Source organism: Triturus cristatus, chromosome 3_2, assembly GCF_964204655.1.
Source record: "Triturus cristatus chromosome 3_2, aTriCri1.1, whole genome shotgun sequence".
NCBI classification, from domain to species: domain Eukaryota; kingdom Metazoa; phylum Chordata; class Amphibia; order Caudata; family Salamandridae; genus Triturus; species Triturus cristatus.
In genome coordinates, this window is record NC_140584.1 from 830,771,985 (window position 1) to 830,788,412 (window position 16,428).

The window sequence follows — 16,428 nt, forward strand, 5'->3', positions numbered from 1 at the left end:
AGAATTTCCAAAGCGGCACTCGCTCGGCGACGCTTTTCATCGCGAGTGGAGTTGCAGTCTGTTGTACGCCTTTCCGCCTATACCACTTCTGCCCAGAGTGCTGAAGAAGATCAGGCGCGACCAGGCGCAAGTCATCCTTGTGGATCCGGACTGGGCTCGAAGAGTATGGTATCCTGAGCTACTCAGTATGAGCATCGATCCTCCGATCAGGCTGCCTCTTCGGGAGGATCTTCTGTCGCAGCAGCAGGGGACGGTCCTCCACCTGAACCTGTCCAGCCTCCACCTCTTTGCGTGGAGATTGAGCGGCGGCAGTTGATTCCTTTCGACCTGCCTCCTGAAGTTTGTGATGTCATTCTGACAGCCAGGGGTCCCTCCACTGAAGTGGTATACGCCTGCAGGTGGAATAAGTTTGTGGCATGGCGCAAAGCAAAGGCTGTGGATCCCCTTTCTGTCCCTCTTTCAGAAGTCCTTTTGTCCCTTCTTTCTTTGGCCCAGCAGGGCACTATCAAGGGCTACCTTTCTGCTATTTCGGCCTTTCTCAGGCTCCCTGATCAGCCCTCCCTTTTCAAGTCCCCTGTTGTAAATAGATTTCTCAAAGGCATTACACACCTTTTTCCTCCTATTCCTTTCGTGATGCCACAGTGGGACTTGAATCTGGTTCTTACATAATTGATGTGCGCTCCCTTTGAGCCCCTTCACAACTGTCCTCTTTGTCTCTTGACCTTGAAGACTGCCTTCCTGGTGGCCTTCACCTCCGCTAGGCGAGTGAGTGAGCTCCAGGCTCTTTCTTGTAAGCCTCCTTTTCTATCGGTCCATCCGGACAAGGTTGTGCTCAGGCCCCGTCCTTCCTTTTTGCCAAAAGTTGTTACGGCCTTTCATATTGGGCAGACTATTTACCTTGCCCACCTTCTTTCCGCTCCGCATCCTTCCAGAGAGGTAGAGAGGCTCCACCGTCTGGACCCAAAAAACGTGAGCTCTCATTTTATCCCAACCGCACACAACAGTTCCAGGTGGATGACCAACTCTTTGTTGGCTATGTTGGCACCAAGAAAGGTCGGGCGGTACACAGGAGGACTATCTCCTGCTGGGTCATCTTGTGTATCAAAGCCTGTTACTCTTTGGTGAAAAAAGAACCTCCAGTGGTACTGCAAGCTCATTCCACTAGAGCTACTGCATCCACTACTGCATAGGGACGTGGTGTCCCCCTGCAAGACATCTGTATGGCAGCCATGTGGGCCTTGCTGCACATGTTTACTAAGCATTATTGCCTGGACAGCCAAGTCCGGAGAGACGGCTTCTTTGGCTGTTCTTTTCTCCGGGACTTCCTGGTGTGATCTTGGTTCGCACAACCACCACCAGGGTTGGTATTGCTGGGGTATCTATTCTAAGGTAAGGAATCTATCACTGTGTTTCTTTCAGATGAACAAGTTTCTTACCTTCGGTAATGATATATCTGTAAGAAACATTAGTAGTGATAGATTCCTTACCGCCCCACCAATCCTCCCCATTCTGCGAACTGATTTCTAGGGTTAAGGTCATCCCTTTCAGGGCCCTAGTTTCAATGCACCAGTGGTCAGTATCTTGCATGGCTCTGCGTTCCTGGCGCGGAAAGTCGTGTACAGAACTGACGTCAGCGCGAGTGGGCGAGGTCGAAGTAGCGCCCGTGACGTCATCGCAGCGACCACAACGCCATCGACGGACGTGGAGCCGCACGACGCCACCTACCGACGCGCAGGGGTACTGCTGACGAAAACTTTCCGGATCCAGTCTGACGCCTGAGGGTAATTCTAAGGTAAGGAATCTATCACTACTAATGTTTCTTACAGATATATCGTTACTGAAGGTAAATAACTTGTTCTTCATGGTTTCTAAACCCTGAGACATGCTCGGTACAGGAGTTACCATACCTGTGACATCATGGGTGCGTGGGATACAAACCCCCCAACACATGCTCTGTATTTGGGGGACAAACTCCAAACACATGCTCTGTACAGGAGATGTAGACCCAGGAGACAGGCATTTTGATCCAGTACCCATGCTTTGTACAGTGTTTGGGAACGCCATATCTGATAGAGACTTCTAGCCGCACATTCAATTCCTTAGAACAGGGGTTCTTAACATTTTGAATTCTTTGGAACCCCACTTATTACTGGAATCCAGGGACCTCCACTCAGTCATTATTGGAAACTAAGGACCTCTGCCTTTGCAATTTCTATGATTTAGACCTCAAAACGATACACAAAAATACAAAAACAAGAATACACACTAAATGCTAACATATTGAAATATTTTGCGTATTTCACAATGAAATATAGTAAAAGTTTTAAAATGTTCAATGTTGCTATCTTATTTGTGTATACTTTATTGATTGTAATTGATTCATTTTAATATTCATAGACCCCTGACTAGGCCTCGGAACACAGGGTAAGAACCACTGCCGTAGAATATTCCTCAAGCATCAGAGTGGATCCAGAAATTGTTTGAGCATCCCCCTTGCGTGCCATCAGGTGGTATCATTTGACTCCACATGGCGTCGTCCACACCGGAAGTGATGTGCGCAGTGCCTATACATAGGAGCCACCCCAGTGCATTGGCCTCAGTTTCTGCGCCATCAACCAGGATCCAGACAACCTCCCCTCAGTCCATTTTTGCCTGAAATATTTAGACAGTTTTGTTGAATTCGACCAGTGTGTCTTTTTTCCACCTGTCTTTTTTTCACTGCGTCTCTGAATAAGCTGCCTAGTTTCATGCCCTGTGGTGCCTGTCATAGGTACCTGCAGAGTACCTGAGCCAAAGTGAGCATCCTGAGTTTTTCTTTTTCAGGAAGTAATTGTGTAGGTTGAGGATAGGACAGAGGCCTACATCCTTTTTCGGCACCAGAAAGTAGCGGGAAAAGAAAACACACCCTACTTCTGATGCCTACACAACTACTTCCTGAAAAAGGAAAAAATTCAGGATGCTCACTTTGGCTCAGGTACTGTTGGCCCTCGTCTCTAGAGACTAGATGGTAGCGCCGGACTTGCTGGATGCGTACTTCCATTTCCCTGTCGTACCAGCCCACAGGCATTGCCTGCAGTTTACGGTAGACCAAGAACATTATCAGTTCACTGTGCTCCTCTTTGCCCTTACCGGTGCCCCTCGTGTATTCACCAAGGTGATGGCAGTTTGCCTCGAGTGCAGCTCAGGGCTCCTGTATGCCTTTCTCCCGATACCGCTTCTGTCCATAGTTCTCAAGAAGATCAAGAATGACCTGGCCCGATGACATCCTCCTGTACTTAGCCTCGCCCACGCGGTCCCTTAGTCAAGTCTTAAATATTTTCTGCGTATTTGGAGCCCACTCCGTATACACTATTAACTGGGCCAAGGCGCAGATGTACGTTCTGTGGGGGGATTCTCCACGTAATCCGAGGGGGTATAACATTCCGGTGGCCTCGCAGGGCTTTAAATACCTGGGTATTTTTATCACCCCGGACCCAGTCTTGTTCCACGAGTCCAATTTGCTCACGCCCTTGACCCGTCTCTGCTCTGACGTGAAACACTGGCAGTCTCTTCCTTGAACCCTTCTGGGACGGGCTGCCCTTTTTAAAATGCTGGCATTGCTGCGCTTTCTCTATTCGTTGCAGAACTCCCCCAACGTGATCCCTGCCGCTTATTTCACCAGGTTGGAGGCCATCGTACGAGAACTGTTATGGGAGGGACGTGCCCCACTCATCGCCCTTAATAAATTGACGATGGGCTGGTACTATGGAGGCATAGCGTTACCAGACATAATGCTATATTATCAAGCTTCTCAACTCATCGCGGTCAATAAATGGGCACATGGGGAGCACGACGACCCTAACTTTCGTACCGATCATTGGCTCTTGGGAAGGAGTGGGTACAACCAAGCACCTTACACAAACCCACGCAAACTCCACCTTACAGGGCCTACGGCGCGCACAGTGGCGATTTGGCTCGGGGTCAACAAAAAATGGGATTGGAGCAACACGCTCACAAAGGCCACTCCACTTTGGGAGCCTGACATGCTGGGTCAGCTTAGCAGGTGCCCCGGATTTGATAAGTGGGACATGATAGGGATCTCATCCGTAGGTGACATGTGGGTGAAAGGTAGATTGGCAACGTTTGAAGACATGCAGACTAAATATCACCTAGCACAAATGGCGGCTTACAGGTACCTACAGATTAGCCATGCTGTTACTGCTGCCTTACCCAGAGACAGCCCTCTACCCGCGTCCTCCCCGCTGTTACTCGACCCAATGCATGCAAAAACCATATCCTCACTTACAAGAAACTACTGAACAACCGACCTGACCCCATGTCCCGACTGCATCAGCGCTGGGAGGGGGGACCTGGAAGACATTGACGACGAGGACTGGCGCGATGCCCGTGCATCCCCTAGAGAGGTGGCCATTCCACAGCGCCTTCGCCTGGTAGAACTGAAAATCCTTCACTGGGTTTATTTTGATGCACGCACCCTGTTCAAGATGGGCAGACGGCCTGACCCTTTGTGCCTCTGGCGTTGTAACTTGCAGGACACTTTCCTTCATATATTGTGGGAATGCCCCAAAATGCAATCATATTGGGGGAAAATTACAAAGCAGAAGGAGAGGGCTTGTGGCAAGTCTCTGAAGGCTACCCCCCAACTCTGTCTCCTTAACATATGGGCAGCCACGGATCTCACACAGGCAGAACAGACATGGGCTTCCACTGGTTGGTCCATTGCTAAACGTAACATAGCTCAGAAATGGGGGGTGGAGACGGCACCATGCCTCAGGGACTGGGCAATCGATATGGACAGGGCAATGATCGCTGAGAAAGACGTCTTCAAGCATAGAGGCTGCCCCAAAAAATGGGATCATATGGAACAAATATAGAGGCGACCTGTGTGTGTCCCCTACCATTGAACTGCAGAGAGATCGATGCCTCATCTTGGAGGTCTCCGGCTTTGAGGACATGCTCCCACCCTGAAGTATCGGTATGATTGCCCTATTGTATACAGTAAAAGGGGGAGGGCCCCAACCATGATTGATATTATGTCCATATATAAGCTGTTGCCACTGTTGTTTATGCTCCCCCCGTTGTTGACAGGAAATGTGGTTATGATATATGCACATGATGCACTTTTTTGGCTGTATGTTGCGTGCTTTCACAATGGACTTATACACTATCTCACCAATGCACTGTACCTTGTCTTTTTCTTGCTTAATAAAAATTGTTTACAAAAAAAAAAAAAAAGAATGACCTGGCCCAAGTCATTTTAGTATCTCCGGATTGGACAAGGAGAGTCTGGTATCCTGAACTGAGCATGAGCATCTGTCCTCCGCTCATATTGCCTTTCGGGAAGATCTGCTGTTGCAGCAACAGGTAAGGGTCCTGCATCAAAACCTGCACACTTACCATCTACATGCATGGGTATTGAGCAGTAACAGTTGAGGGTATTTGACCTCCTTGCTGGAGTGTGGTGTTATTCTGGCAGCCAGGCGTCCCTCCATGAAAACAATTTACGATTGCTGATGGAACAAATTTGTGGCTTGGTGTGCTGCCAAATCTATTGGTCCTCTGTCTGCACCCTTGACTGTAGTCTTTTTGTTTGCTTTATCCCTTGTCCGGCAAGGCCTTGCCTTGGGCACAGTTAAAGGGTACCTTTTTGCCATTTCAGCCTTCCTACGGTTGCCGAATCAACCTTCCCCGTTCATGTCACTTGTTGTGACTGATTTCCTGAAAGGTTTACAGCACGTTTCCCCCTACACCTTTCATCATGCCCCAATGGGAGCTGAATTCAGTTCTCACCTTTTTAATGTGTTCACCATTTGAGCCCATGCACAGCTGCCTTCTGAGACAACTTATCATCAAAACAGTCTTTCTTGTGGCTACAAAATCTGCCAGGAGGGTCGGTGAATTGCAGGCACTTTCTGTCCTCCCCCTGTACACAAACTTCTTCCAGTATAAGCTGGTCCTTAGAACCCGTGCCTCCTCCTTGACAAAGGTTGCAACACCTTTTCACCTCAGGCAGTGCATCACACTGTGTACTTACTTCATCCCAACTCATTCTTTCAAGGATGCGGAGAGACTGCACTGCCTGGATCCAAAAAGAGCATTGTCGCTCTGCATCGATCATACAAAAAACATTTGGGTGTACGATAAACTCTTTATTAGATTTGTTGGTGCGAAGAAATGAAAGGCAGTGCATAAGAGAGCCATCTACAGATCGATTTTTCTCTGTATCAAAATTTGCTACGCAATGGCAAAAAAGCAATGCAATGAGGGCTTAAGAGCTCATTCCACCAGAGCTATAGCTACGATCACGGCGTTAGCGAGAGGAGTTCCATTTCTGGATATCTGTCAGGTGGATGCGTCTGCATCTCTGCAACTGTTTTCCAAATACTACTGCATAGACAGTCAGGTCCGTCATGATATGCATTTTGTTCATTCAGTCCTCTAGGACTTTTTAGTGTAAACAGCTCACAGACACACCTCCAGGGAGAGAATGCTTTGGTATCTATTCTAGAGTAAGGAATCAGGCGCTAAAAGTCTCTATCAGATGAACAAGTTACTTACCTTCAGTAACGCCTTATCTGGTTGACTATCTTGCCGCAGATTTTTACCGACCTGCCCTCCTCCCCATTCTGTGAACTGTATTCTGACATCACAGAGATCCTTCAGGACCTCACCTTGGCACACTGACCTTCCCCACCTCGGTTTGGCTCCATTCTTCTGGTGTGGAGAAGCAGTCATGAACTGAGGTCAGCGCGTTTTGTGGCACCGATATAGGCACCGCACATGTCACTTGCAGCCCAGTAGACAACACCACACAAAGACGAACTACAACACCTATCAGTGTGCAAGTGGACTACTAAAAAAAATACTGGATCCAGTCCAGATCTAGTCTGACGCCTGGCTGGGGAACATTCTAAGGTAAGGACTCTGCAGCTACATAGAGTCCCTACCAGATAAGACATTACCGAAGGTAAGTAACGTATTCATGTCTGCTCCGATCTTCCATTAATATCTAATGACATTTAACTCTTTCTTTCAGGTTATGGTGAGGGGTACACAGATATCTTGGTGAAGGGGAAACCGGAGGAGCTGACATTTCTGGCCTTTTATATCAAGTGAGTAAATCATTGTACCTGTGTGTTTTCATTGTGGGCCTATAGCCAAGTATTTGTAGTGTCCACATTTTTTCTTTAGTCCGGCAACCTGTAGTAAGTGCATAGTAATGCTAGGGCTTGGAAGACTTTTCAGGATGTTAGAAAGGCGCTTGGGCTTTCCTTAGCTGGTCTAAACCCTTCTCCTCAAACCGTCTTCATGTAGTAATGATTGGGATATTTACTTACAAGAGGTGATATGAGTTCCTCAGACATTTTTCCTTGCGCCTACCCTTTTCAACCTTTACCCAGAGCCTTGAGTGAGATTCTTGGCCATTCAGGCATATCCTTTCATCAGTAAGTTAATGACAAAAAAAACGTAAACTCCACCATCACAAGCATCAATAGTGTCTGACGTGCCTGATCACAAGCCAAAGCTGAATGTGTACCAACTTTCTTTTACTCGATCCACAAAAAAACAACTCTTCTTCCATTCGGATAAAAGTACACTAAAGTCTTACCTTCTGGAAGACCTAAAACGTGAAGTCTTCACTCCTACACCCTAGTCAACTGTGAAATCTCTCAGTTTCGCACTGGACTATTCACTGTCCTTTATTGCCTATATTAAAAATATGAGCAAAAGTGCTAACGTCTTCCTTTAACACCCTCAAACAAATAGGAGATATAATTCTCAATCTAATTGATCTCTCATTTTGAGTTTGACAATTCTATTCTAGCATGGGTTCCCCAATCAAATGTAGCTCTGCTAAAAGCTGGATCTCAATCTGCCGCCACACTGACTTCTATGATGCAACTTGACAACATTTTGCACATCCTATGTGAACTACATTGGCTACTTCTCAGAGATAGGATAATCTTCAAAATATTTTACCTGACATACAAGGTCTTGTCTTACATACCAACAATCTATTGTACCCTACTGCTTTACTACCTACCTCAGGAGGACAGAAAAATATTCGAAGTCAAAATGACTTATGAATTGACGTTCCTAAATTCAAGACCCCCTTTGCCCAGAATAGACCCTCCTCAATAGTCAGAACATCTGCCTGGAACTCACTGCCAGCAAACAGGAATACCTAGCACACCCTCTGACTTTCCAAAAACATCTGAAAACACATCTATTCCAATTTCTTTATATCCGTATATATGTGAACTGTCTGAAAGGAGCTGAAATGAAACACCAAATACCTACCTTCCCTTGCAAATCTTCTGTTATGTATTGAATTCCACTTTCCCCATGTACTTTTGTGATTTTTCCCTCATCTTCCCTCACTGTTTGACTGACTGGTTGTTGACTAATCAGTTTTAATCTCCTTTACACTTTCTCGTTCTTGTGCTACCATGTATTGTTCGGCTGACTCTGCCAGCCAAACCCCTAGATATTGGGGTAAAGTTCCCACCCAGGGGAGCCCCACCTCTGGCAGTCCCTCATCTGAGAGTGATGCCAGTCTACCCAATGGAATCAATGTAGACTTCCCATGATTGATCCGCAGCCCCGATACGTGACTAAACCTCTCCAGAGCGTCCAACAAAATGGGTACCGCGTGAATAGGGTCTCGCAGGGTCTAAGGTGTCATCCGCATACATGGACACTACATGGTTAGTCCCACCCAGCACAATCCCAGAGGCATCCAGCTCTTTACTCAGGCCCGCCGCTAAGGGCTCCATTGCCACAGCAAATAATAATGGCAACAATGGGCAACCCTGCCTGGTGCCACGATGTAGCCGAAACGCACGTGATACCAACCTTCCCACTTTAATCCTAGCCTTAGGTTCCGAGTACAGCAACCGCACCCATTGTAAGAGTTGGTCTCTCATCCCCATAATGCGCAGCACCCCCCAGAGATACTCCCAAACCACAGAATTGAACGCTTGCTTGATATCCAACAGCGTCAGAGCGCAATCCTCCCATTGTAGTGCAGGTGAGTGCCATACATGAGCCAGCCTCCTTAAATTAAGGGCCGTACTGCGTTTGTGGAGAAATTCTGTCTGCATATATGGTTGTAATCGTGCTGCCATGATCCCGCTAAGGACTTTCATGTCAATGTTTAATAGGGAAATGGGTCTATATGACCCCAGAAGCCGGCCGTCCCTGTCCACCTTAGGGATCATAACCACCACGGCCTCATTCATAGAGGGTGGGAGTGTTCGTTTTTGGAGCGCCTCATTATATACTTGCAACAGGCGGTCTGCTAAAATATGGGCAAATTTCTTATAAAACTCAGCTGGAAGACCATCACTTCCGGGGCTTTTGGCTGATCTCAGAGATTGAATACTCCTTAATATTTCCTACTTCGATATCTGGTCGTCCAGCACCTGGCTGGCCTCATTATCTAATCGCGGTAGGTTCAGCGTAGTAAGGAGCCGCTCTATTTTCTCCAGAGTCGGAGCTGGTCGCCCAGCATATACTCCGGCTAAATTGTCTGTTGACTATACACCGTGCGACAATCGGTGGTCTTCATTTGAACAATAGACGACACCAGCATCTCATTACGGATCAGTTTTGCAAGGAGCGCTCCCGAGCGATCCCCCTCCGCATGCAGGCGTTGTCGATACGCAGTATAATTAAACTTCTCTAGTCTACACGTTGCCGCCAGTAATTCCTCTCTAGTCTCCCGCCACCCATTCAAGCGGTCAGGCTCTGCAGGTAGTGCCACCTCCAACTCCGCCGGCCTCCTTTCTAGAACCTGTTTATCTCTCTCAAGCTGTTTCCGGACCCCGTAGGTCGTGCTAAGGCAGAACCCCCGTACCACCACTTTCATTGCCTCCCACTCCATACCCCTTGATGAATCCGAACCCCAGTTCGTCATAAAATAGTTAGAAATTTCTTCCTCAAGCTTCCCAGCAATATGGCTGGTCTGTGAGTGCCTCCGTTTGAAGCTGCCACGTGGGGATTGCCGGTCTAGGTCGGCCCATATTTAAAGTTAACAGTAATGGTGAGTGGTCTGAGATGTATCTTGGTAGGTACGCTATCGTCTTCACCTTGGGCATCAATTTCTTTGACAGGACCACCTGGTCCAGTCTGCTGAACGTATTGGTCGCGGGGTGTGACAGGAGAACATCCTAGCATCCGGGTGTCTAACTCACCAGGCATCCACAAGCCCCACTTCCCTCATTACACCCATTAACCCCCCAGTCATGGCTGACTTAGTGTTTGCCCGGAAGGGTTCACAGTCCAACATCCCATCTAGCACACAGTTGACATCCCCAAAAAGAATAATGTCCCCACCCAAGTATGGGGTTGCTGCCGCCAGCATATCATAAAAAAAGGAAGGAGCATCTGAATTGGGTTCTTTACCATTTACAAGACACATCTCCTGACCGTCTAGCCTACCGTGTAATATCACGTAGCGACCCTCCGGGTCAAGAACATGATGTAGATGCTGAAAAGGAGTGCCCGGGGCCACCCAAATCAACGCCCCCTGAGCAAATCCAGAGAATGAGTTGGCATAGAGTTGGCCACGCCACCTACATCTAATGTATGGCAGTGTGTCACCTCACAGGTGTCTCCTGCAGACCCACTATAGCTATTTTATACCTCAGCAAGTAGGAGTACACCCTTCTGCGCTTTTCCAGCATAGCCATCCCCCGTATATTCCCTGTAAGACGTTTCGTGAGGGAGAGAGCCATAAACCCTTGTACTTTGCGTCCCAGTTCGATTCCCATCCCGCCACCACTGTATGGGACTGAACAGGCTGCTGTAGACCACAGCCCAGACATGGATCCTCTAACCCTCCCCAATAACCGTACAGAACAATTAAAACAACTTCAATTCCAGAACCCCAACTGGGCCCCCCCCACCCACTGGGCAGTGCAATAAAGCCATCTCCCCCGTCTTCAAAACGGGTGAACAGCATCATCCCCTGCCCTAAACCACCCTCCATAGGAATCTTAAATACTATCTGAAGACTCTGCAGTAACATTCCCCAACACAATATACAAATTAAGGCCCTTGGGCGATGTATTGACCGTAAACTTCCATATAGATGCTTTGCAAGCGACTGTATCCCCGACCGGGTGCGAGGCGGAGGCCTCAAGCTCCCGGAGCGGGACACAGCCACTATGAGGGGGCGTGATCCCCCCCACCCCCGTCTGCGGTACACATATACATTTTTTTCCTCACCCAGACTCATAAGAGTAAGAAAATTTCTACATTAACAACCAGTAACATGAGAATTACTTAGTCACTTATCTGAGTGTTCATAACCTTGGCCCAGCATTCCCATTCCAGCCTAGTATTAGTCCACATTTGTGTCCGGAATGACCTCCGATGGGGTCAGGTCAGAATTTGGTGACCCTTCCACCATTTGTAAAGTGCCATCCACACACACCCGAACCCTCCCAAATTCACTCGTGTCTCTGAGTCGTGATCCCTCCGACGGTCTTCGTCGCCTTCCTGTCTGATCCATCGGCTCTTCGGTTTGTCCTGAATGCATCTGTGACTGCCGTTGGGGCTCCCGGCTTCCTGCAGTGACCATCCAGTCTGACGCCTCTCTGGCTCCCCTTATGTTCAACTCAAAGCTTGGCCGTTTCTTCACTGCCAGAAAGGTGCGTTGTTGGTCCTGCACCCTTTGCGTATAGACCGGGAATATTGGTTTATAGTGTCCCTCATACTGTAAATTCGATTTGGAACGGGTGAACTGCAGGAGCATATCTTGATCCCGGTAGTTGAAGAATCGGGCTATGATAACCCTCGGTGGTGCCCCCGGTCGTGGGGGAGGGACCAACGCCCTGTGCTCTCTCTCGATGTTGAAAAATTGGGATGGTTTGCCTGGAGCTAGAACTTTTATTGTCCAGTCTTCTAAGATCAGTTTCGCGGAGGGTCCCTCCGCTCGTTCCAGAAATCCCACAAATCACAGATTGTTCCTTCGGGATCTGCCCTCCTGGTCTTCAGCACGGTCATCCAACTTAATCATCTTCCTCTGAAGATCCAGAACAGTTTCCCATAGGGATTTGACCTCCATCTGGAGGAGATCCATGTTTGTTGTCGTGGGGACCCTGTCCGATACCTTGTGCAGGGTCACATCTGAGGAGGTTAACATAGATTGCCACAGCATCGATCCTGGTCACCATCTCATCCCTCGTCGTCTGAACCGTAATATGACTTAGCGAGGGATCCCCTGGCTCCTCTCCCGGCGCCATCCCTGCATCCTCTTCACTTCGTGCATCCCCGCAGGCAGGGCCCTGGGGAAGAGGCTGCGCAAATTTCAGTAATTTATTTGATTGTGCTCTGGTGCCTTTATCCTTCCCCATGATAGGTACCGGTGTCCCACTATATCAGAGTTGGTCAGACCGATCACGGCACTGGGTCACCATCCACTTTTGTCTTTACCACGTGGCGTTCCAGTACACCCGTCTACTAGGGCCTCACCCAGCCCCCACACCACGATCCATTTATTGCCCTGTGTGGGCACCAGGAACCCTCAGTATGCGACCAGGATTGTGGTTCGCTCCGAATCTGTCTATATCTTTCTATTGACCCACCAGCGACCTAGACCGTTCCAGGCCTGACGTATGCCAGTGGGGACGCCGGCTACCTTCAATTGCCCATTACGCTTCGACCAGGTCTCAGAAAATCAATACAGGCCCGTTCACCATTACTGGTCCCACCAGATGGTGGGCGGGGTATCACTGGCAGGTCCCCTCACAGAACTCCCCAGGGCGGGAATAGCGTTGGCCCCTCAGTATGCACCTCTATCACCCTGTCCGAGCACCAGAACCTCCTGCCCCACAGAGCAGCGTCTCCAAGGCTATCAACAAGTGCTCCCACCGCAGTCCATCTATGGTTTCCTTCGAGGGCTCACTATTCCAGCCTCTGAGGAAGGCAATACAGTCGTCTCTACTCTTGATATGGGGGTCTTCCTATTGTCATGCTGCAATCATTTTCTCATCCCTAGGTTCTGCTCCTACTGTTCATCAGCTCAAAATATTCGTGAATGACCGGTTTCCCATCGAGCAGGCACGACAGCTCCCACAGCACGCATTTGGGGTTCCCCCCAGATTACTCACTTCTGGGCCTCTGCGTTCCTAACACCTCCTCGGGACCCCTAGAGCCAATTGAGCTCTCGTATGTCCAGGGCCTCGTCTTGCGAATGACGGGTTCGGATGTCCTTCACCCCCTTCGAAGCCCCAGGCGCAGTACCTCCGTTCGCCCACATGGCCGCAGATCGCCGCCGGGGGCCAGGTGAACGTCTTTAGCGGGGCCCACGGCTCCCGGATTCCGGTAAGGCCGAGCTTCGCAGGCACCCTCAATTCACTGCTGCCGCAGCTCCCGGCTGAGCCCCCTCGGCAACGTGCACGGGCCCGCTTGCGGTGATGGGTATCCCGGCACTTGACCGCTGCCCGATCGTGGACTCTTTCATGCGTTGGTTCTCTTTTAGCGCCCAGGGTCCCTAAAGTCTCCACCTTCTAGTACGCAGCAGGCAGATCGTGGAGGCCTAGCCCTCTGGGTCTCCCACAGAGTCCGCCACGTCAGTCAAGATGGCGGCTTCGCTCTTGGGTTTCTACGCTCCGATTACCTTATCCACCCAGTTTGTCATCTGACGGCGGAAGAGTCCACCTCACGACTGGTCTGGTCAAGATGTTTCTCAGCAGTACAGGATTATTTCGGATTTCACCGCATTAGGACAGAGCTGCAGCCAAACGTGTCCTACTCGGCCATCTCGTTGGCCACACCCCATGCTTACTTGTTACATGTAAAGCATCTAAGTGCCGACGAGTACTAGTGTGCTATACAGGTATACTAAATAAATAAATGTGAGATTCCTTGTTCAGGATAAACGATGCTGCTGCTTGCAAAGGTTGGTCAATATTCCTGTACCATCGGGCGAGTAGTCAAGTCTCACTCCGATGGGGGTGCGAGGTGAAGGTTTCATATAATCTCAACATGACATATGTGTCATTACTCTTCACAGGAATACATTTTTACCGTACAGTGAGATAGACAGAGCAGTTAAAATAACAAGCAGCTGAAAAAACAGAACTGCCTGGCACTTAGAGTTCGAGAGAAAAACATACAATGGTTTTACTCACAGGCTGGGATTGTCTGTGAGCATGCTCTGTGATCACTCAGAAGTCCCCTCTAACTTTTGGTCTTTGGGAAATCATTGTGTTTGTTTACAGGCATATGCCCAAATTTACAATTTTTCTAAACAACATAGTGAAACAAGCAAAATTTGCTGCATACTGCTTTGCAGAAGGGGGGAAATAGTGCAGAGCCATATTGACTAAGATTGGCCTGCTGCTGCCTGTCATCCTCTCTGCTAGCACTCCAAAAAGGCTGGATTCCTCGATGTACAGCCCTGCACCATGGTGCAGAGACAACCTTAAAATTTCAACTTGATGCATGCACTTTCAGTAGAAATTCTTACACATAGACAAAGTCCGAATGATCCCATACATTGAATGTGTGCTGTCCACTGCAGCACCGAAGCAATGCTTTGCTAGTTCTCACCTAAGACGATGCATGTGTTGTTGCTTGCAAGACCTTTTGTTAACTTAAAAAGGCTTGAATCCCGTCCATTGCTTACCATTTGTTTGCTTCATTGTCACTCTTATTTGATGGCTCATATTTGGTCAGTGTTTGCTGGCTTTACCTTCTGTTTGTGTGTTTATTCATTGCCTGTAGCATGGACCATTCTTTTATTTGGGAGTGTCATTCCGGTACTTCCGCTTCCTGTCCTGGCCTATATGTTCTGCTTGCATCAGTTCCTAAGAGTTTTTTTTTTTTATACTGCTTTCACTCGCTCGTTTTCTGTGTTTCCTATTAAGTAATCACTCATTTACTTTGTGACAAAGTGCTTTTATGGTATGTTTCCTGATTTATAAGACATCTTGGTCATGGTTAAAATATTTTCAGCAAAAAACAAAGTTTTCTAAATTGGATTGTTTGCACGATTGCAACTTGGACAGAGCATGCGATGTTGCTTTTACCTGCTGGTTTTCCATGTTCGTTCCCTTTTACTTTTCATCCTCTCTCCTTCTAGCCTTTGGTGCAGCATAACAAAATTGCAATAAATCTCCTGCCGAAGGTTTGTTGCATTTTGTAAATTTTATATAAATGTATTTCGGCAGCATGTTGCTTTTGGGCTTGATTTAGATCTTGGCAGACGGGTTATCTATCACAACGGTGACGGATATCCCGTCCACTGAAATATAAATCCCATGGGATATAATGGGATTTATATTTTGGTGAACTGGATATCTGTCACTGTTGTGACCAAGTAAACCTGTCCGCCAAGATCTAAATCGGGCCCTTTGTCACAACACCAAATTTAAACCAACAGGGCAACTTGATTGTTAAAATGAAATGTAAGTCTCACAAAAAGTATTGCTGCACGTATGTGACATCAGCAAGCCACAGATTGTTAGCGTCGCTGTCAAAAAGGATTTTAAACTACATTAATGGCTTTGCACTATTATCATTATATAATCACTTCTTTAGTTTATAACAAAGTGTTTTCGTGGTTCGTGTTTCCTGATTTATAGAATGTCTTAGCCATAATTGAAATATTTAGGTGAAAAACATGCTGTTTAAAATTGGTTTGAATTTGCAAGATTATGGATTGGACAGAACATTCTAGTATGAAAATAACAGTTCGAGGCATATGAGCTGCAGATTACACACTTTTGCATAGATCCCCATCTGGTGTTGGGCCCGGATGTTTGCAGTTTGTTTTTCCTCTTGGAAAGTCTTTGGAAGTCACGAGGTCGGTGACTCCTCCCTTGGTTCATATTGCGCATGGGCTTCGGCTCCATCCTCAGATTGTTTTTTTCCGCCATCGGGCTCGGATGTAATACTTCGTGCTCCGGCTCCGAACATTCCAGTTCGACGATCTAAGCAAATCCTCGCTCTCCGTGGTATTGTTTAGATACTAATCTCCTCAATCACCTTCTTCTTCGACGCACTTTCGATTCCAGACATCGACGGCGGCCTTCGGGCCTCTCCAGGCTCCGGTCCCGGCTGATGGAAAGAACTCCATTCAAGAAGTGCCCTCGATGTGGGTCGAAATTCCCCCACACCGATCTTCATGAGGTGTGCAACCTCTGCCTCTCCCCTGAACACGAGGCTCGAGACTGTCCCGCCTGCAAGTCTTTTAGGTCTAAAAAGACTATTCGAGATCGAAGGGCCAGAAGAAAAATGGCGCACTCCTCGATCTCCGTTCCAGTCGACATCTTCGGGGACAACGTCGAAGCTCCGGGACACCAGCACACCGAAGAGGACCTCGTCAGTGCTTCCGAAGCCGACGACTCGGATGTGGACGACTCGGATGTGGAGGACATCACCCCGGCGCAGAGGGTCGTGAGTAAAATACCCCCT

At 48.2% G+C, this 16,428-nt stretch overlaps 1 protein-coding gene across 3 annotated transcripts in view; it reads left to right on the forward strand.

The window, feature by feature from the left end:
* Positions 1 to 16,428, forward strand: part of LOC146858246 (apoptosis-inducing factor 3-like) — a 569,318-nt gene that overhangs the window by 404,242 nt on the left and 148,648 nt on the right. For all 3 annotated transcript variants that reach the window (XM_085649067.1, XM_085649066.1, XM_085649065.1), the window contains one exon: positions 7,037 to 7,112. In XM_085649067.1, the coding sequence (XP_085505193.1) occupies positions 7,037 to 7,112 (76 nt within the window). The remainder of the gene's footprint in view (positions 1 to 7,036; positions 7,113 to 16,428) is intronic.